General features: G+C 33.7%; 1 protein-coding gene across 16 annotated transcripts in view; it reads right to left on the bottom strand.

Annotated features, from left to right (window-relative positions):
• Ca-beta (Calcium channel protein beta subunit) overlaps positions 1-22712 on the bottom strand; it is a 183626-nt gene that overhangs the window by 136285 nt on the left and 24629 nt on the right. For 10 of the 16 annotated variants that reach the window (XR_012960523.1, XM_076136685.1, XM_076136678.1 and 7 more), the window contains exon 3: positions 3302-3439. The exons of 4 other annotated variants lie outside the window; for them this stretch is intronic. Coding sequence is in view for 9 of the 12 variants with exons in the window: in XM_076136685.1 (XP_075992800.1) it covers positions 3302-3439 (138 nt within the window). In the remaining 3 variants the exon portion in view is untranslated. Of the gene's footprint in view, positions 1-3301; positions 3440-22712 lie in introns of those variants that run through there. 2 more of the 16 variants (XM_076136691.1, XM_076136696.1) reach the window with 2 other exon arrangements.

The following is a 22712-nucleotide window of genomic DNA, read 5'->3' as shown; positions in this document are numbered from 1 at the left end:
TAATTTAATATATTCTTCATTAGTGCTCGACATTAATTCAACAAAATCAATCGATACAACAAAAACCAATCGATACTCAAACAATCTAAACACCCAAACCCATCTCTAATCGGTAACAAACCTCAATTCTTTACACAAAAAGATTAAAAAAATGGGCCCACCGTGTAACACAATATGGTACCGCGAAAGAACATAAAACTCTGTCAGCTATTAGATTCTGTGGCCGTACGACGAGTAAACGACATTTTTATACGACGTTCAAGTGAGCGGCACACACACAAGCTCACTCGCAGGTATAAACAAAAATGTGCTAAGTAAAAAATATTATTATAACATAATGCGCTATAAAATAAGAATGTGATTCTCAAACTGTGGTCTACGTTGTAGCGGTTCGTAGCACCGTAGCATTTCGTAGCCGTAGCTTGACATGTGGAAAGTCGGTTGTCAATCAAAGTTTGAAGAGGGAAAATTGCGGCTACTTCTTTCGGACGCGCTGGTACAAATGTATGCATATTGTCATTCAGATTTTTTTATTGTCATTGATCGCCTGTAATGACGTTATTTTGTGGTTTAAAAAAGTTTTTTTTTTAATCACCTATTGTAATGTATTAATCTGGACCTTAGCAATTTCTATTTTAAAATAAATTTTACACAATTACTATTACCATTTTGTAACATGACCATTTTTAACTCAGTCAGCATCGGCTCTTAACAAAATTTGCATACTCTAAAATCTTTAAAAAAAATTCATACATTAATGTACCTGCACAACTTCAAAATACAAAACAAATAATAATTATTATAGTAGTCAAAACTTTGAGCACCACATCCCACTGGTACTCAAACACAAACAATGTCAATGATTTCTATTAAAATCGTTCGGCATTTTATATACGAATGATATTCATAGTCTGGGAAAACTACGCAACGTGCAATAAATAAACCTACCATCTCACTTTAAAACCAAATAACTCTTAATACAATCAAAATAGAGTTCATTTTCGCTTGATTTTTAGTATAGTAATATGTACAGATGTGAGCAAAGTTTAAGGACATAATGTAATAGTTTTATGCAAATTATTTGTTTTAAAAGGAAAACAATTATTCATTAAATTACATTTTGGTTTTTTCCAAAACTAATTTTAATGAAAGTTATGACGTGGGGCCTTTAGAGATGAGTCATTGATATAAAATTCAATATAAACCAAAAAACGTATGTGGATTTCTAGCGGTATAAATGATCGCCATAGTACTTCTTGGGTTCAATGTCCTCACTAACAAATATTTGTGTCTTGCACAAATAAGTTGAAATTATGAATCGTTCTGGCCTGCGATTATTTCGATACGAAATTAAAACTACGAACTACGTTTCAAAATAAAAAGCTTTTCAGAAACCTTCAACTTTATAAAAAAATCTGTTTACTCATTTCGCAATAATTACTAAATGTACTTCAATAATGCATTCATACATACTTAATGTATTTTTTTATACACGCCTTTTTCCCATAGAGGTAGGCAGAGACCAACGAACGCCACTTGGTACGATCTTTACAAACTTCCCTTACATCATTCACAACTATACGGTTACGATTACTATAGACCTGACCTTTTTGAAGGACATCGCCGATGTAAAACTTTCACTATTCAATAATTTATAACTCAACTTACATCTACAATATTCGATTGATATCAATTTAAAAAGTTTGTTAGATAAAGTCATTGGAAGCCGGTCGGCTTATCAAATATGATCTTTATACCAAGGTACTAAAGTCCATAATATATGTGATTAGATAAACAATACATGATAAAGCTATCTTAGTTCATTTATCTCGGTTAGTTTATCAAAACTGTATGTTGTGATATTTATGTATACATCTTTTAACTGTACTTTTCGAAATATTTTTATTGTTAGATAGTTGTTTGAGAATATTTTTTAAGTATTTTTGGCGTAAACTTTTGCTTGAGTTAATTTGTGTTTACTATAGCTTAATTTTAATTATAATTATTTTTAAGTAATTTGTAGGCTAGTTTTTGCGTATTTTTTTTCTGTTTGTGTGGAAAGAATGCTAGATAGACTGATTTATATTTTGTTCGTCTTGGGAAAAACGATACACATAATTACTAAAGTAAATATTATGACATTTATTTAGAAGATTGTATTTAGCTTAGTCATATTTAGCTATTACACCATTGAAATATTTTCATGAAAATCAGTAAAAATATCAAATAATATCGAAAATCCATGTTTTGAAATTTCCAAAATCGTTCACCTAAAAAAATAAACACGAAAGAAAACATATTGAAAAACGAAGAAAATACGAAGAAACACATAAAAAATACATGTATTAAAGAAACACAACATTTATTAAACTATTTACAACACTGGCATGCAAGGCACATTTACAGGAGAAAGATATGCAATTTCAAAAACATCAAAAGTCTAATTCTAAGACGTAAATGGTGCCCTTTTGGAAATAGCATGGTTGTAACCATGATTATTTATTAGGTACGGTTGGTATATTACTATATTTACAACGAGTAAACTAGGAGAGTATAAAATATGCCCCACAAATAAACATAGTGTAAGATCTGATTAGTTATACTGCGTTTTGTCACCTTCAACCAATTTAGAAACTGTATATGAGTGAAAAAGACAAAACACTGTTCAACTAACCAGACCTTACACGTCGTATATGAAATCCAAAATGTGGAACTATTACAATAACACAACGTAGTATATTTCTGAATCGAATAAAAATAATTAATTAAATTAATTGATGCAAGCAAAGCTATGACACATTGACATTTTGTCTAAATCCTCAGTTATTAATCAAGTTTATTACGATAGCCTAAAGGCCTAGGTCATTGGAAAACGTCTAGAAAACTGATTTACTATAAGATAAAGAATATATTTTGAAATATTGCGAAGTGTGGTCTAATAAACTGTATACAAAGTTTTGACTAATCGAAGAAAGCTTGCAATTGTAAGCCAAAAAGTGCACAGCACATAAATTACCTAATGAAACCTAGAATAGTAAACCTAGTAATCTAGATTTAAATATGTAGCTACGTAATTAAAACGGAGTTTTCAAAAAATTACGTTATCCTAAATTGATCATTTCGTATTGATATTAACTACAGCTGGTAAACTTTTTATTTATAGTTAAAACATCAACTACTCTAACCCATCACCTTCTATGTCTATACAAAATCTAATCATCATTCAAAACTACACATCACATCCTCACACAATTTAAAAGCAGGGATTGGACGGTCACTCCAAGAAATGCATTTTACGAACCCAGTAGGCTGTGAGGTTGGTCTGCAAGCGGCTTTGAAGGTCAGGATCTGATAGTGCTCCACGGCCGAGAGACCCTGATGCTGAGGAGTCTGAGGTCCTCTTCCCTCGCCCCGCGCGCCGCTCACCACCGCTCGGCCCCTGTGTATCATCCATCGTCATACCTTTCCCTCCCCCCCATCACACACTTCGATGCCCTCCTCCTTTTTGTTATGCTGTAGGGAATCTACTAAGGCTACCTGGATTTGGAAGTCTAAAGGCCAGTTTCACACCTTATAAGCGTCGGATAAATTAACCGATGGATAATATGACAGTAACTGTATGATGACAACTGTCAAAATTCCAGCTGGTAAGTTATCCGACACTTATTTAGGAGATATGAAATCGGTCGTATATCTACTAAAACTTCTAGTTTAGGAAGGTTGACTTTCGACTACTTTCGAGTTTTATATAAGGAGGATATTTAAAAAAATATGGAGTCTTTAGGTTACAATAAATACGTGTTTATATTTTGATGGGAAAAATAAAATCAGGTGGGAATGTTACATCGTGGGAAAATTTTATATTTGGTAGGTAAGATAAACAAAAAAAAGAGCCGAATTAATAAAAATAAAATAAAATCTATCGTCCCGTCTACGAGAGCACTATTGCTGTTGAGATTGGATTTTTTATGTGAATAAATTATTTTGTTTCTTAGAAAAATAGAGCCAATTTTTAATAAAAATTATACGTACGAAGTAGTTGCAAGGAAATAATATTTTTGTTAAATATAATAATAGCTTAAAAAGTGTTTGAGTTGGAAAGTGCAATACTTAATCGTATTGAAAATATAAGTTTCATGGCTACGAATCATTAAAACTACTTTTTTTACTAATTCATTTAGCTTTTTTACAAAATTATAATTTTGATTTCAAAAATAACAAAAAATTTAGATCAAATAGGGAAAAATGTTCTTAAGACCCAAACCCATTCTGGAAGAAGAACTTTGCCCAGCAGTGGGACAGTAATAGATAAAAAATTATGATCCAATCTCAACAGCAGTAACACTATCCTACATAGTTGTATAAACTACAGAAGCCTGGAAGTACATGCATAGAGCCATGAATGAAGAAGTAACGAAGATATAGCCCAGTGCCCTTCAGCGGGAAGCATCGAAATGTGTGATCAGTGTTGCGACTAAAAGCATCTATGTTCTAGACTTACAGACGACACGATTATTCTGTCGCTCGTCTGTCTTTGCAGTTATATAATGCGTTTGTTTTTAAGTGCTTAGTACATGCAAAATTGTTTGATTAAGATATTGTTTTAACTAAAGTAATTATCTGTTCACCTCTTTTATTTTAAACCATAAGAAAAAGGAGAAAGGATCATTTTTAATTCTTACTATTTAATAGGTGCAACATACAGGAAAATTATTATCAAATAGATATGTAGAAAAAAAACTAGATCCACTTCTATCCTTTTCTCATAATCGAATTAAAAAAAGATGAACAAAAAATCGAAAATCCTTATTTTTAAATAACTTTAGAAAAAATATCTTATGAGGCTTGATACACATATATTCGGTTCGGCATTAATCGGCTTAACCGGGCGGCAAAACTGAATATGTATAGATGAACCGTACAAGCCGAAGAAGTGAGTCGAGTCGGTTTTGTTGTTCAACAAATATTGCCGAACCGAATTTGTGTGTAGTAAGCCTGATATATCTTCAAAAAATCGTGTCGTCTGCACAGTATTAAATAATAAGAGACAGTTCAGACAGTAAGTAGATGTTAAAACGATCGATATTTATAAACATCTCACTTTCTCCTATATACTACATAAATAACACAATAAAAATAATTTAGTATCGCTTTCTCGTATTTATATGGTAATTGTAATATTAAGAAGTTTTGATTACAATCTATTGTGTTTTAATAGATTGAAATCAGGTTGAAAGATTATGCAGTTTGAAGAGATAGATGTAGTTCAAAATAACTGTTTTATTTTTTAGGATTGAAAATTTTATAATCATGCGTTGTTTTCGATTAATGTAAAGACAATTATAAAGTTTAGTGTTACATGGACCTATAGTTCTGAAATAAATATTTTTATTTAGTTCTTTGATGAAATTACATTCGACAATTGTTTATCAATTTGGTTGTGCAGAAAGCCTGCATTTTTTTGTTATTATTGTAGCTTGTAGTTATTGTATTTTATAGTAGTTATTATTTACATTAATAAATCATCATTTCTCAAAAATCAGTGTACCTAATATCGCTTGCACTTGTTTTTCGTGCACTTACTCTGCGTGTCAATATTTTTAAAACAAAACTTACCTTGAAAGATAAATTTAGATAAAACGATATATTTTTTTTAAATATTGCATTAAACATTTGTTTTTTATCTCACCTGACGGTAAATGACGAATAATACAAGATGTTACATGCCTATCCAAGAGATTATCATTATATTTTTTTTACTCATAAAACGTCAACACAGCCCAGTAAGCTACAGCTACCTTTAAAACACTAGCTTTCACCCCAGTCTTCGGCAACAAATCCATTTAAACTAATACTAGTAGCCGGCAGTATATTGGCATCTAAACGTTCACAAACGCTTGTAATGGCTCACTAAATCAGTCTGCATTACCAGCCCTTAGCTCTATGGAGTTTAAACGAACCTCTACGTTATAGTGCTGACTGTATTCTAGGTATAGGGTAGTGTAGGCTTTAGAAGAACGGATTGTAGTAAGATAAACTTTATAAATTATGCAGTGATATTAATATGACCAAAATGGAAGAAGTAAGAATTCTTAACAGAAAATTCTATGAAGATAGTTAAAGACATCATCATATTTAATTATATAATGTCGCTAAATAGTTTGGTTTCAGAAGATAATACTGGTCCAATTGTAAGGAAGTTCAGTAATAAATATGAATTGTCATGAATGTCAAATTACATTCGAAAGATCGCTAAAAATCTTTGAAAGTGTGCGTAGTCACAGGCAAAATTTTATATGACAGGATAAAAAAAGAAGATATGTATAAGAATACGCACATATAAAGACGATTCGTGTTCTTAAAGATCATAATTATGTTCGAAATTAAACTTAAAACCAGTTACGAAACCAAAAAACCTACAATAAATACTAATTACTAAACAAAATAGCATTGAATTCACGCCCACGCAAACATAAAATTGAGTGGATTCACTCGAAGCATCCATAGTAGGGACGTTATTGATATCGTTACCGCAACTTTCGGATACTTTAAACTCTTAAATAGATATCCGTACAATTAATACATTAGTAAGCCATTGAGTTGTCTCGTGATGAGACAACTGACACTTTTTGTCTCTTGGCGAAATACCTTTATTTTTTCCCGAACAACAGGACCCGCCACCACTGGGACATTCAGGTAAGTTTGCAATCGTATCTTAGTCTGTAAGTCAATCCAAAATATTCTATGACTCGTAGCTATATTCGAAACGAAATAGATACTCTTTAAAACAATAGGCGAAAAGAATCTCTAATTCTATTCGGTTAGGGTTCATTTATCCACCCATCTATTTAATCAGATAACCAGACAACCATGCATTGGTCGTATATATCCGAAACCTAACTCACATATCCGATACGACACTTCACTAGTCGATAGTAATGTGGACTGGTTTCAAAGGACTATCAATGAATCGCTGGTTCGTTGCAAATCCGATGAAATATGGCCGACTCAATGGGTTTGCTAACGCGCAAGTTTCCGGTCTAGCAAATAGTCTGAAGGAAATGGCGAATTAAGTGTCCACGTTATTTGTTTTTGCGATAATTATTAAGAGTAATAGAGTGATAAATATTTTATTACGTTTTTTTTTATAGATACATTTATTACGAATGTCGTAGAGCTTTTACCCGATTTTTTTCAACTTACATTTCAACGCTTTTTTAATGGGTAAAGTGCCCCGGATACAGATTTTTGTAGGTAAAAGTTACCTACGATAAACTTTCCGATCTAGCCAAATATTAAAAGGTGTTAGGTACCTATTAAATCAAAACTGACCTCGATTTCAAGATCTGTTACAATAGTTCCATCGACAGCCCAGACCACCGAGGCAGTATCATTTTGAAACACATATATCTTTCAGCACACAAATAGATCTCACGATTAAAGTGCCGTAATGACCAGCTCGGACACAAGAAAGTCTCTTATATTTTGTTATTCAGTAGGTACTTTGAAACAGAATAAAGTATACTATTTTAACCTCAATTTATTAATCATTCATATACTTACACAACACGTTACCAAAAAAATCACATACTGATCAATGACGTCATCGTTCATATAAAATTATATTATATTGCCATTGCCTTACGTGTTCATATAAAAGGTTTTCCCCAAATACACGTATTATAATGTAAGATACAGAAAGTGATTCATACTAAATAATATATATAAGATAAGTTTATTATGTTTAAGTTTCACTAATTCTTAAAACTAAAGATGTCGGATTGCTATCTATTACAAATTGAAAGAAATATCATCATTCTTTTTAACGCAATCATTTGAAAAAATCGCATAATAGTGCAATTCTAGCATTCCACAATTCTTGATTTGATATGTTGTTTAAGGTGTCGCAGGTTCGATATTCTACCAATCTTTGGAAAGTCCATACGATTCATAAACTTAATCTTATCTTTTTGATAAAATAATGTAACTAAATCCTGCCAAAATTAAATTCGTCTACTTTTGAAAACGCGTAAAGATGGCTTCAATCTAACATCAGTTTAGTCACCCAAAACAATTTAAACTACTTTTATTGCTAGACAGAAACCTATTCCACAAATCTCAAAAAACATTCAGATAAAATCAAAACTCAAGTCTTAAATTCAAAGCATTGCAAGTTTATGCATTCATTACGAGAAATATTCCGTACAAGAGTAACCAGTTTCAACAGAATTCTAGCAATAGAACACTGAGACAAAATAATATTAAAATGGTCATCGCTCTCACAAATATTTTCTTACATTTATTTACATATTATTATGTAAAACACGACGGATGTTTGTCCGTTCATTCAAGATAGATCCGTTTATAGAATTGCCAATTGTTTACAACTCAACTTGAATGAATAAACGAGAGAAAAATAGTTTGGAAACTGCACAAACAAGGATTTACGTAGTTCTAGAAAACTTATACCACTAACTGTTACTTTGTTTTTAATACTATTTTGAAGAGAACGGAAAGAACAGAGAAACTTCATCACTGCATTTTAGTTAACTAATAAGTTGCTGTTTACAATTATTTTTCGTTAGCACTAATGAAAAAATGATTTTTAGATCTTTACACCATAGAAACAGAGATACACCAAAGCAAATAACTTTACATTAATTCAGTACTAAACCCTTAGCGATACTGTTCCCAAGCTTTATTCTGCATCAAGTTATTTACGTTGCACATTTATTTCCACCATTCTATCCCTACAAAAAACCATTTCATAAATACATACACCAAATGCTACAGCCGGACATACCAAAAACCACATTCACCCTAAACCCTTTTCGTCATTTTCCAATAGCTCTATAATCCTTCATATTTAAAACCTATTTATTCACATCATCATCGAAACACAAGTATACCAGCGGGTCTAAACCAGTGTAAACTGTCGTGAATGTAACGAAACAGCATATGGTCCGCCATAATGTATGCGAACATTAACACGAATAGTACAGAGATGATACTGCCGGCCGCTGCCATAAATTACGGATATTCAAATGATTTTGATACGAATTTGGTACCGCAATTAACACGCGGACTGGTTTGTGTTAGTGATGGGGTGTGACACAGTGCATTGTGTGTCGATAGATTATAACATTTGATATCGTAACTGTACAAAATTATTTTGAATTGAGACAGTTTTCTGCAGACAGCAAATAAGAAAATGGATTAGGGGATATTTTCATTGTACTTTTTAGAAGTTTTGGAAAGTGGGTAACAAAAACAGAAAACTACAGAATGTCTATAGCTAACTGTTAAGCTTAGGTTAGTGACAACATCAATTACGCCCCATGGAAGTAAACAATATCAGAATGCAATGATTTAAAACAGTAACACAAAAGACAATTTTTCTAAACCTTCCGGTGAATGTAACAGTGAAACTTAATCATCAAAAATACAATCCTAATTTATTATACAGACTTTCTATCGATTGATGCTCAATCGATATGCCCCACATCACTAGCTCGCTACAAAAATGGTTTTATTCGTTCTCTAGCCAATAAGTGTGTAATGAATCTCATAAGTACCTACGGAATGAGATAATAACCAATTCGGCTAAGTGTGGGCACGGCCCGTCTTTTTTTAAATAAAATTTATGTATTAAATACCGGTTTTGGGACGGTGTCGCCATAGCTATCTTCTATCGATGTACTGAGCCAATTGTCGAAAACATGATTGCATCACTATTTTTATTATTTTATTATAATAGAAAATTCTAGAATTTGGCTACTTTAGTTTAGAATAATATTATGCGTATTAGCGAGTAAATGAGTCTACTTGTTTACTGTGGGCTGTTTGATATTTCAGCGCAGGTTGTACTGGCTGTAGCCGCAAGTGGTGCTTTGGCGAAAAAGCCTAAAAAGTTATTACTTGGTTAAGATTTCTATGCTAATAAAAACTTCGATCTAGTTCCGATGTGTTTTAACCTAAAATTACTTTTAATCACATGGCAGGTAGAAGATACTATATATTACTATTTAACTAAATCAGCGCTGAAAATATTCTCAAAGTCTATCTGTTACTGAAAATTATTTACTTAAACCATTTTTCTCAACCACTAACTAGGCTGCATTATTTCTTTAGTCCTAAAATGAGAATACTCGAATATCGAAATCGTAATAAATTCTAGTAAAAACAAAACAAACGCACAATGGTCTCGCGTTCCCAAAGGTGTTGGTGTACAATTTCATCAAATTGCGGACCACGCCGTGATGTCACGCAGAAATATACATTGTTACTGTTCACAGCCAAAAATCGGCTGCAATTTTGTTGATTTTTGTGCATTTCAAAGGCTTTGCTGCTTATAGATAGAATAATATTATGATAAAACGCATAAAGCTTTAAATCTCTACATTTTTACAATTTCGGTTACATGCCACTATTTTTATTTTTAGTCTGGTTACCTATTTTTGTTAAAGAACTCATTAACTACTTCATACTTTTTAGGTCTAGTGCGAAGACTTAGTAAATTTTCCAAGTGCGAAAAGTTTGTAAACATATTTTCTTACAGATTACTCGAAAACCAATACAAATGAACAGATAAATAGTGTCGATCTTGTTCTGATCTAAAATAATACCACATGCACCAATCACAAATTTTTGCGTCATATATGGATTGGCCCTCTGAATTAAGCGAAACCTATGATTCTTACAAACATACAAACTTTCATAATACATTTATCTATCCGCCATATTGTCCAATAAGTAAGCTTCTCACATCTGCCTGTAGGCGGCGCATGGGCGCATATAATGGTCTTATTTATATTAACTGACATGACAGAATTAGGTATTACCTACTTGTTTCACTGATAAATGGAGTAGATTTAAGATAACGCATGATTTAGATATAATGACGATTGTAACTATTTGAATTTTGACACTGTCATTCTTTATTTAGTTATATTTATTTCTATAAAATTAAATTTTAGTATAAACGATTGCAGTCTATTTCTGATTTAATCGATATTAAGTTATTGAACACGTTATTGAGAATACACAGCCTTACAGTCTATGAAAGAGGCATTATTTTATGAGCCCTTCAAATCATGTTGTGTTACCTGCCGTTCTCAATATTCTATCAACAGTAACAGATAGATTTACTACGAGTACTAAAATTTCCTAAGTATTCTACAGGTTTTTGTCCCTTACAGAGTTCAAAGTCACTTGATATTTTTTTATGAAAACAACATGAAAAATAATTTAACTTATTAATGTCCCACTGCCGGGCAAGGGAATGGAACATTAAACATTCTCCCCCGGAATGGGGGAAGGGTTAGGCCTTGAGTCACCAATATGGCCAAGTTCGTGTTGGAGAATAACTATCAAACACAACTTAATAATTTTATATTCTAAAAACTATACTACAGAAATCATAGATTTCACCAAAGATAGCCAGTTTAATCAGCTATACTCTTATCTACATTAAAAATCTCAGCCAATTGACCTGCATTCTCAAAACTTACATACATTTATATGTATGAAGTTGTATTTATACATAAAAGTATCGATGTCACCATAACGTACGGTACAACTAGCTTCTATAGTCCGACGACTTTGTAGAGAGTATGTACGATTTTTCTAGGTTATAAACAATAATACTGTATAGGTATCTTGTCGGCCTCCGTGGCGTTAAGGCGGTCGCCACGTCACTACGACTGCGTCGGGAGGTCGTGGATTCGATTCCCTTAAAAATTATTTGTGCAAACCACAAATAGTTGTTTTGGTCTGGTTCTACTTTGTGTCTGTTGTTTGTATGTTTTTAAAAGTCCCCGCGAGACAAGAACAATTCTTAGTGGGATGAGTTGTCTCTTTAAATAAATTGTGCACGCGAAGGCTCTTCACTAAGTTGTCGTACTATAAGTTGTCGGGCTATAGCTAAAGTTTTATTCTCTAACTGTACTCTCAGTTGCAATGTGCGACATTCTTTTCTATTTATTTATTAAACCGGTATGTTTTGTACTGATTCAAATTGTTTAGATGTTTCAAGATGTTTTCCCATAGTAAGCGAATGAAATATGAGTATTGTTTGCGATTTTATAGTGTGGAGGAACTGGTTACTGTATTAGTAGTTGGTAATGGAAGATTTGTGTAATATTTGTCACTAGTTTTTTAAGTATCTCCATTCAGAATTTTATAAATATCAGTGTCGCTGCTTAGTCGTGAAAGCATATCACACATCTAGACAAAAGACTAAAACATGTAAAATAAATCCCATTTATCCCAGTTGACGATAGTTTACGAGAAACAGCTACAATAAAAATATAAAAAAATTGTAAGACAATTTATTAGTATAACCAATATCGCGACCAAAGTATTTCTGGGAGCGGAAATAACTGAACCAGGTACCTGAAGAGGATTAAAGTAATAAAAAGATTTTACTCTGTTAATTAATTTTAAGGTATGCTGCAGTTGTAAATATATTGCCTTTAGGGTATATACATAGGTATTCTTACAGTGTTGTTCATTTATTGATTTAGAAAAGCAATTACTAGTGTCAATTACGTAAACAAAATAGACCTATAAAAATACCTACATTGTTTTATACTTTCAAAGATTTACTATAGTAATAGAATAATTTTACCTCTTAATTCTCGATTCTTGTCCAAAATTCAAGTCGAAACGGCAATATTTTATTACCATCAAACCATACGCAAACTATTTCCACAATTTCTCACATATTGTACACAAAATATGGCGCAAAAAAACATCAAAAGTCAAGTCACAAATCAAAAAGGATTCCATTTTTAAAATGTTAACTTTTTTACTTCACTACGCGTATCATTGGAGATATTTTTTTTTAATTTACGCACAGGACAATGCATCGAATCATGCCTGTAAAGATAAATGGAATATGAGTTTAGAAAAAAAAGGTCGGTGATGTCCAATTTAAAGTGGATACAGAGGGTTTTATAAAAACGAAAGTGCATACAGGTATATTATTGTTGGATGCGAGATGTGACCAGCGTTAGAAAGATATGGATTCGGAATTTATTGTCCTTATTTCGTTTTTTTTTTATAGTAATCTACAAATAGTGTATCCGAGAGTACATAACGTTTATTGATTTAAGTTTTGATATTATTAAATTAACTATTACTAAGCAATGTACTTACTTACTAACGTTAGCTATTTTTAAGTAAAATTACTGTAAAAATATGTTTTCTCAGTTTTAAGTGAATATAGTTGAAATATAAAAAAAAATCTTTACCTTCAATAATGTCATGCGTATTTTGTACAAAGTAATATTTAAAGAAAAATCTATGTTAAGCTTCAACAAAATTTTATCACATAAAATAAAATCAAAGCACCACATCCACTCAACTCTAGCTCCATCCATTTGCTCAACAAAAGGTAGATTCGGTAACGAGATATGATATTATTTTTTGTGCACATCGCGGGGGTGGCCGGGGGGTGCACGTGGCCGCGGGGCGCGGGGCGGGGGTGCAAGTCAGGTGGATTCCTTTCGCAACACATTGTCACAAAGTTATCGCGGGTAGTTATAAATTATTCGTTGCAACGTGAGAAACGGCCGTTCATAGGGGGGTTTAATTTTATATTTGGTTAGGTGGGTTACATTGACGTGTAAATGGCGAAAATAAATATTGTTCATGTTTGGTTTGGATTGGATTCTTTGTACAAGATTTAAAATAATAATAATGTGAAATGGGTCCATTGCAGTAGCTTTTCAAAGGTAAAAAAATAACAAATTTCTCGAGGTGGAGGCGAATTTAAGTCTACTTTTTTAGAATCGATGAATTTACTCAAATGTGAATTTAATTGCAATTTACAATTTGCGTGCAATAACATTTCTTTTTCATCATTAATTAATTAATTCTGCGAAAAATATGAAATTGTTATTTTTTTTCTCAAATAAAACATTGGTATGAAGCTTGCGTGACTCAACAGCACTTACTAATATCTCAGTAAAGTAAAGCTCAAATGTATTAGAGTGACAAGGACGGGTGCGCACGCGCATGGTATGTCAATATCAATTCCTGTGCGTTCAACATTATTCAAATTTGCTTGTACAGGGTTGAGACTTATTAGCTTTACTAATATTACAAATGCGAATGTTGTCTGTCCGTGATACTTTCGTGTATAAACAACAAATCTGCTTTTCATATTATTGAGCACAATAGCACATAGGCATTTTGCACAATTTTATTTACTTCAGATTAACATTATTATTATGTAATTAACGCAAAACGACTTGACTGACTGTTCAGATTTTAACATTCTTCAGTTTACGACTTGAAGCATAAATCGATATTAAAAAAAAAAAGATAACGTGCTTACACATTAAAGTTTGAGGAACTAATTAAAAAATCTTTGCAAAACATTTAAACCTGTATCTGCCATGTTACTCCTTAACTACCTATCACAATAACACGACACCCAAATCAACCCGAAAACATCAAAACTCGATAAAAATTAACATTACAAAAATACATTACAGAAACAATTTTTCACCATCCCTGTGACATTCAGGTACCTCTTATCGTGCCATCTTTCCACTCTCATTGTTTATTTCCTTCAAAATTTCTACCAAAATAAACACACAACACAATTATGGAAAAATCACCCTTATTACTAAGTACATAGAGTGGTTATTTACAGCTTTATGTGTTTGTAAAATGGTTATAACGCTTCGTCTCAGTCGCGCCGTGACGTTTCATTAGAACTCCAAGATTAACTTATTAAAAGCATCGGTATGTCTTTTATTTTTTTCAAAAATACACTTTGAAGTATCAAATGCGAGTCGAAATGATGGGATTTTGTAAAATTACGTCGTTTTGACGGGTCAAGTGTTCCGTGCTGTGTGGGAACGATGAGATTATTCGATGTTTATGTTGCATTAATATGCTATTTGCTTTCGAAAGTTTCAGACACATAAATTTGTAAACTATCAGATTTATAATAAGTCATATTCTAGATCTCAAAACCTAACGCGATTGAGCTTCGCATTTTTTTGGAGATCAGGAAAACTACTTTTTTTACAGAATTATATATGTATCGTTTGCAGACTTATCACGTTTAATGTTAACAGATAGCAGTATCAAATCAAGATTTTTGTACACGTGCTCGTTGAGGCAAGTAGATCCAGACATTCGCTGATGAGAATAATCCTCGGAGCTCAAGAAAGCCCTGGATTCGCAAACAAACGCAAGGATTTCTAATAGGTGCACTTTTTGGTGTAACATACTTATGAAGGTAGACATCAACTGTGTTTATAATATTCACTTCCTACATCTTCCTGAGCTAAAATATCGTCTTACAGAAACTATTCAACCCCCATAAAACAAAATTATAATCAGCCATATACCTACTTTACGCTCAAAACCAGCGTCATTACTCATCAAATACAACAGAATCATTGCAAAAAAGACCCACTTGATAGCACATACTCGTATGTATATGAGTTGAATCAGTTGATATGCACACATCGCACCTGCCGGCGGCGACGTTTGATCGTGTAATAATAACAATTATCGCGTGCCCGCGCGCCCCGAAGGTGACCCCGGGCAGACTGGGTTGCCAGGACTTGGAGGTTCCACTGCCTTTGTGGGGAAAATGTTGGGGAGATTTGTAGGAAACTGAAAGTTTGGAATGTATGTGCTGTATTGCAATTGATAGTGAGTGGTTGATAAAACTTTCTTCTATCTAGCAGAACAGATCTGTGCCTTTATTGATTGTTTAAAAGAAAAATCTATTATTGATTTTTATTCCTACTAAATGAAATGTATGTTTTACTTAAGGTGAAGATTGTCTTTGCGATTATAAGGGTTGAAGATGCAGAGTAAGGCAATAAAAAACCCCTATACGCACCTTCATTTGAGAAAATGAGACAACAGAAGAATAATTTAACTCTTTCCCAACCTTAAAACCCCTCTAACATCTAAAAACAATTCAAAATCCGACTTTAGCAAACCCTTTCTCCCTCAATTACCCCACAACCCTTTCCCCTCTTCTCCTGGCAACATAAACATCAGCAACAGTTTCACTGCCAAGGCCGGCGGGCGGTTCGCAGCCGGCCCGCGTTCCTGCGCCCGCGCTCCAAGGGCACGCTGACCCACTTCCCGCGCAGCCTTCGACGCATGCGCACGTGGACCGACAGATGCTTTCATTGCTAACTTTGTTGCGATCCAGCAGGTGTATGTAATTTAGAGCAAAAAGGCTTATGTGAGCTAAAGTCTGGTTGTTCATTATGCCTTTGTTGTACTGAGGATGGGAAAGAGTTTATGTAATCACAGTTTATGTTGAAAAAAATCGCGGGAAGAAATTTCCGAAATTATGTCATCGCCATACGTTCTGATATTTAAAAGAACTTTTACACATCTATGTTATTCTTAAATATTACAAAAGGAAAAAACCAAACAGAAACCCATTGAAACAATGTCGTCGACAAAAGTATGTTCAAAGCAAGCCCAGTAGCACATAGAAGACTCACTAAACTACAATTTCCAAAAATCTAATCTTGCATCTAAAATCAACCAGCATTTACTACCAAAAAATAAAAGTATTTAAAATTTTACCTTTAAAAATAATCAAACTTTCAATCTCCATACATAAAATGTGAACAATAAAAAACTACAATAAAGTCTAGAATAGGCCGATTTCCCTTTATTATCTTACTAATAAAACAATATCCGTCTAATCTGAATAACTACAAAACGAGGGGTCAAGAAACACTGGCTCATCATACAAATTTCGCTACAGCCAGAATGATCTGACCTCTCACTTAATAAGCTGGTACAACAAAACCAAAGCTCAATATACACTTGCTACTTAAACTATATGTACTGCAAACCAGTTTATATAGAGCACTATTAGCATCTCTACAAGATATTTCAATCACATCTTGAGCTTTTGCTTCACTGGCCGTTTCTGTGTACAAAGTTTCGATGTTTGTTTGTTAGTCATTTACGCCGAAACTACTTAACAAATTTTCATGAAAGATAATGAACACATGGAGAACTTTTAATAACCCCGGGAAAGCTTTTTGCGCTGACCAAATCTGGAGCAAATCTTGTATGTTTGGATGCATGTTTGTCCCTCAATCACGCCCAAACTACAAAGCTGTTTTTGATGGAATTAATTACGCAGATAGTTTATAGCCTAGCTTACCACAGATATTTTGACCCCGAGAATTATTTTCACGTCAACGGAGTCGCCGGTAGAAGCTAGTGTACTTTGACCATTGTAACTTGATCCCCCATTTAGTATTGACTCCAATCACACCTACATAGGTAGTAAAAATTTTAACACTGTAATATAGCGGGTGTGTAAAAGTGTGGCGTAATGCCTTTCACATGGGATTGTACACGTACTCATCAGTATTCGTGTACAGGGTGTTGTAAAATAACAATAAAACTATTGTCTCGGAAAGAATGAGATAACGGAATCAATTAATGATCAAAGAATGTTTTATTTATTATTTATTACTTTTAGCATTTATTTTTTAACAAGAATTACTTACAACGCTTTGAGCAGAACTTAGAAAGTATTTTAAGCTACAGTAGTTGCTTAACTCTGCTTAGAAATGTTTGCCTACCCATCTATATCTATACTCTATACTATATTATAAAGCTAAAGAGTTTGTTTGTTTGTTTTTTTGTTTGAACGCGCTAATCTCAGGAACTACTGGTCTGATTTGAAAAATTATTTCATTGTTAGATAGCCCATTTCTCGAGGAAGGCTATAGGCTATTGAAATTTGAAATTTGTTTGTTTATTTGCTTAAAATATGGTAATACACAGATGTTAGGTCCAATTACATTAGTCTCACATATTTTGCCGTTAGGCATACAAATATTTTGAATATATTTATCACATTTTATCTAGTAGGTAATAGTAATGTGTTAAATCTAAGTTAAAATAAATAGTTAAAAAAAGAATATGATACAATATTAAAGTGAATTTACTAAATGGTATGAATTCGTCGAGTGTTTCTTTAAGAAATCATCAACAGAGTAAAAACTTTGTTTTGCTAACCATTTGTGTAATGAAGTACAGAATTGTTTGTATGGTAGTTCGGTTATAGACTTAGGTAAAGAATTATACACAAGAGGGGCCATATACACACAACTACGTCTGAACATTTCTAATTTAGGTACAGGTAATTTGAAATAAGAGTGTGTGACAAACTATATAATTATCATCACGCTACGGCCAATAGGAGCAGAGTACCAGTAAAAAATGTTACAAAAACGGGGAAAATTATGACCCATTTATAATTTATAATTCTCTCTTATGTGACGCAAGCGAAGTTGCGCGGGTCAGCTAGTACATACATACATACATTCAATTACGCCTTGTTACCGGGCAGAGACCAAAGAACGCCAGTTCGTACAATCCTTATATATTTCTCTGGCTTCATGCACACCCATACAGCTTTTCTATTAAATATATCATTTGCGAAATAAGAATATATGTGGAAGAGAGTTTTGGACTCAACCTACCTCTACGGGATAGAAAAAAATCCGGAGTCAAAACCCTGAAAAAACCGTTTCTATTGTCAATTTACACCAAAATTCTTCTATGATCCCTAAATTTTGAAAACACGACAGCCTGTATTATTAGTACTATAATCTACTTTAGTTTCGCAAGACATATCTATCAGTAATCTGACGTAATCCTGTGCATTTCAATATTTAACTGTAGATAATATGTAATAATGAGTTTCGTATCATAATTTTATGCTAATGTTATATCAATGCAACTCTATGAGAAACAGACGATAATAATCTTAAGTATTCAAATGATATTTGAGTTTTAACAGCATTTTTATTTGTCATTTCGAAAAGTTGTAAAAGTAGTGTTTTTGAAATTATAATTTTTATATTTGTGGTGTAATTTTGTTGCATTACACAGACATTAACATTTTCAAAGACGGGAAATGTCTTCACTGTTTTTTTGGAATATGAAAATATCGGATAATCTTTGTTACAGAACATTTTACTCGTCGAATTTGAAAACAATGTTTTTTTCAAAGTAGTATCTAATCAGAGCTTACACGACGTTTATTGCTAGTTCATCGTTTACGATATTTTTTTAACCCGTTGCTGTCCCACTGTTGGTATATTTTTGTTTTTTAAAAGACAATTCCCGCACTAGGAATTGCTCTTGTGTCGCGAGGACTTTTCCAAACAAACGGACAGAAAGTACAACCAGACCAGAAACAATAATCGTTCCACGTGAAAATCGAACCCGCCACAATAATACTGGCGTGGCGACCACTGCACCACTGAGGCCGAACCCAACTCCCCGACGAGGGAGGATGACCATGATTATGTAAGAAACAATTAATTGAAGTAGCATATTTACTACTACACTAGTTCGTCTTTACGCCACCAAAACCTTAGCTAATTGAGTTGGTCGTCATAGGTCAGCGACACTGATACCGCGCCTAGTGTTATACAACACAATCATTAGGCCATCTGGTCCATCAGCTGGGCGCATTCATATTCAACAGATTATACCATATGCCTAATTAATCTCTGTGAGAAGAAATCTAGAACTATTAAGACTAGCCATTCACTAATCAAGAAAAATTGTCATCAAAATTACAATATGTTCAAGTAAGTACTTAAATAAATTTTCGGTGGTAAAGTTAGTAGTTAACCTAAAGTCAATATTGTGCTAGCCGCCAGAAAGTCTTGTATTAATAATATTTATTTAACGAGTGCATTGAATGATATTAATCCATCTAACTAACGACTGTTATCCTTACCAACTCAAGCCATGGGGAACTGAACTAACGAAGCAGCAATTCACAAAAAAATACTATAACTACTTATGTATTTATTCGCTACAACAATTTAATAGGTACATTCTATAAAATCGCCAGTCATCACTAGATATAAAAATTCAAACCGTTAGCATAGCAACAAGATTCATTCACTAATTCTCCACTAGCAAATCGACAACTAATTCTACAGAAGATTAACTTCTTGAAGGTATGCAAAATTCCCAACGCGCAGTCGACCAACGTGGTAAACCCCGTAAACCCAAGGCCTAACTCCTCTCTCATTCCGGGAGGAGACCCTCGCCCAGCAGTGGGACATTAATAGGGTAAAATTATTTTACTACATACAAGATAAAAAAATACATTACTTTCAAGCCCACATAATCTCATTTTACAAACGTCTCAACGCACAATCAAGATAGTTCTCATAGAAACGTTGCGTAACTCTTTGCACGTCTCCCGCCAGATAATCCGCTTACTAAATATTTATGCTACATACACAAATATAAATGTCACGAGAGTTAAATTTACGCCGCCACCATTGCCGTATTGATTTCCAAAATTCATAAATTACAATTCCGTATAACGGTGAAACCAATAAGCACACGCCAACCGCTTAGGTTTATGCTGTGGCTAGGAAAACAGCGAGATATTATTTTTATTTTTATTCATAGTTTTTGCTCACAATGCGTCAAAGTAAAAAGAGCTCTCGACCTAAAAACAATTGCTTAACGCACTTCGACTGCTTATTCTGGAAATATTAGAATTCGAACCAATAACAAATAAGATGATTGTTAGGATAATGCCTATCACCACTGCTTAATGTAATTCTGCATTGTACAGAATATACAATTCTCTTGAGATAGTGTTGAACAATCAAATTATCAATACACGATACACTTTACCTCCATCTTAAGAACTTGTATCACTGTCGAACTAATTCACTTAACGGAAAGAGGTTTACACTCACCAAAACGCTTGCACTAAGCTTACAAAACCGCCATTTCTAAGGCCGTACATTCACGTCATTTGAATAAAAAACAGTACGAACACAGTGATAGAACTATTTATATTATAATGTATTATACAGGGTGTAAAAGACAGCCTACCGAAAACGAAAAAAAAATGATTCTAGACACGATTCTGGTGCTTATGGCGCTGAAAATTTTCATCGCTTTTTTCTTGATTTTTCCGAATTTTTATGCGTTTTTTTTTATTTTTTTTGGTATTATTTCGTTAATACTACACAATGCAACATGAATATGAAAAAAAATCCGCCATATTACTGTTTTTCACAAAAAACAGCAATGGATTAAAACATCGTATAAATTTGCTATCAGCTGTTCGGCCAACGACACCGCGCCGGCGGCGGCCGCGACGGTCGACGTCACGCCGCGTACCTACGCGCGCCACACAGATACGATTACACACACAGCCGTCAGCCTCACACTCACTAGTATGCAGCGTTACTGAGTATTTGTTCTATGTTAAAAATGAAAATGACATAATTATCCCGCTCTCCGATAAAAAATACATTCATAAGATTTAAAATGTGTGATATCTAATTATTACACGTACAAATACATACAGAACGACAAAAATCCTATTGATATTCTTTAGCGCTATAAAAATCTCTAATAAACAAATTAACATGTATTGTCGCTTTGTTCCATTTGTTCTTGCAAAATTTTATTCGATATTTACACGCTCGTTCATACTTCATACAAGCGCGGTGCGACTCGAAAAGTAGATGGCCGTACTGACGCGTGACGCCGCGACCGCGCGTGGATGTTACATAGATGGGATACGGCAAAATGGATGCTAAGCAATTCTCCGGGGATTATGAATTATGATAAGTTAGTTTCTCTGATAAGAATATTAATGGATATTGATTGTTATCATTGTTACGTACCTACATTTTTATGGTTTAATTAAATAAACGTTTCGTGTTTATTTTATTTACTTTAATCTGATTTTATGTTATAAATATCAAAGTATTTTAAACTTACATCAAGAATGTTTGTAATGTTATTTGGTATTTAAATAAAACTACAATGCAACCAGTAACAACTGTGACAAGTAAAAATAGTAATGCCACATCAATATTTTATTGAATCTAATCTCTCGCTGGGATCCTAACTCGTCGCTCGTCACCAAATCGGCGGCGCGCGCGCGGACGGCGCGGAGGGAGCGGGTGGCGCGGGCGAGGGGCGGCGTGAGTGAGCGGAGATGCGCCGGCGGCTCTCTTTGATTAATAGTTCGAGCAATTCGCTCGCGGAAGACGGAAGCTCTTCACCGATGTCGTTCGTTATGTCCTATTCGTCGTGTCGTGTGTGAACTGTTGTTTATTATTACTTGTTATTGTTCCGGTTTTGAGTTGTTAGTGTTTTTATTGTTATTATTTTTGTTGTTATTGTTTTCGAAGTGCAGTTGTGTTCGTAAATAGGAAGAAATGTTGATGTGTTATGTATGGTGAACCACGTGGAAGTGCACGGCGTGCTCTGCACCTGTATGTCCGGATCCAAAGGTACTCAAACTCTCGCCATATACCAAGTAATTGCGTGTTGATAGACATTGATAACAATTTGTTTTAGCACTTTCTTATTATTGGGTACATTTTGCTATTATTGTTTGATTTCACGTAAGCCAAGTAGGTACCTAACCTACCTACTTACAATTTTACTATGAGCTATTGTAACATACGGGCCTTCTTACGATACCATAAACGATACATAAGATTGTTGTATAATGATAGCGTTGCATACTAGTGAGCGCATAGACGTGGTGGTACGCGTACGTACCTACGACGCGTCGCGACATGTCGTCGCTCAGCGCGCCGCCGCCGCCAGAAATCTCGTAGGCATGCGCGGAGATACATCGCGTTGTTCACTATACATTGAACGCTCAAAAATGACTAACTCGG

Source organism: Anticarsia gemmatalis, chromosome 3 (assembly GCF_050436995.1).
Source record: "Anticarsia gemmatalis isolate Benzon Research Colony breed Stoneville strain chromosome 3, ilAntGemm2 primary, whole genome shotgun sequence".
Lineage (NCBI taxonomy): Eukaryota > Metazoa > Arthropoda > Insecta > Lepidoptera > Erebidae > Anticarsia > Anticarsia gemmatalis.
Note: the sequence above shows the minus strand (reverse complement) of the source record. Positions and strands in the feature narration are given on the sequence as shown.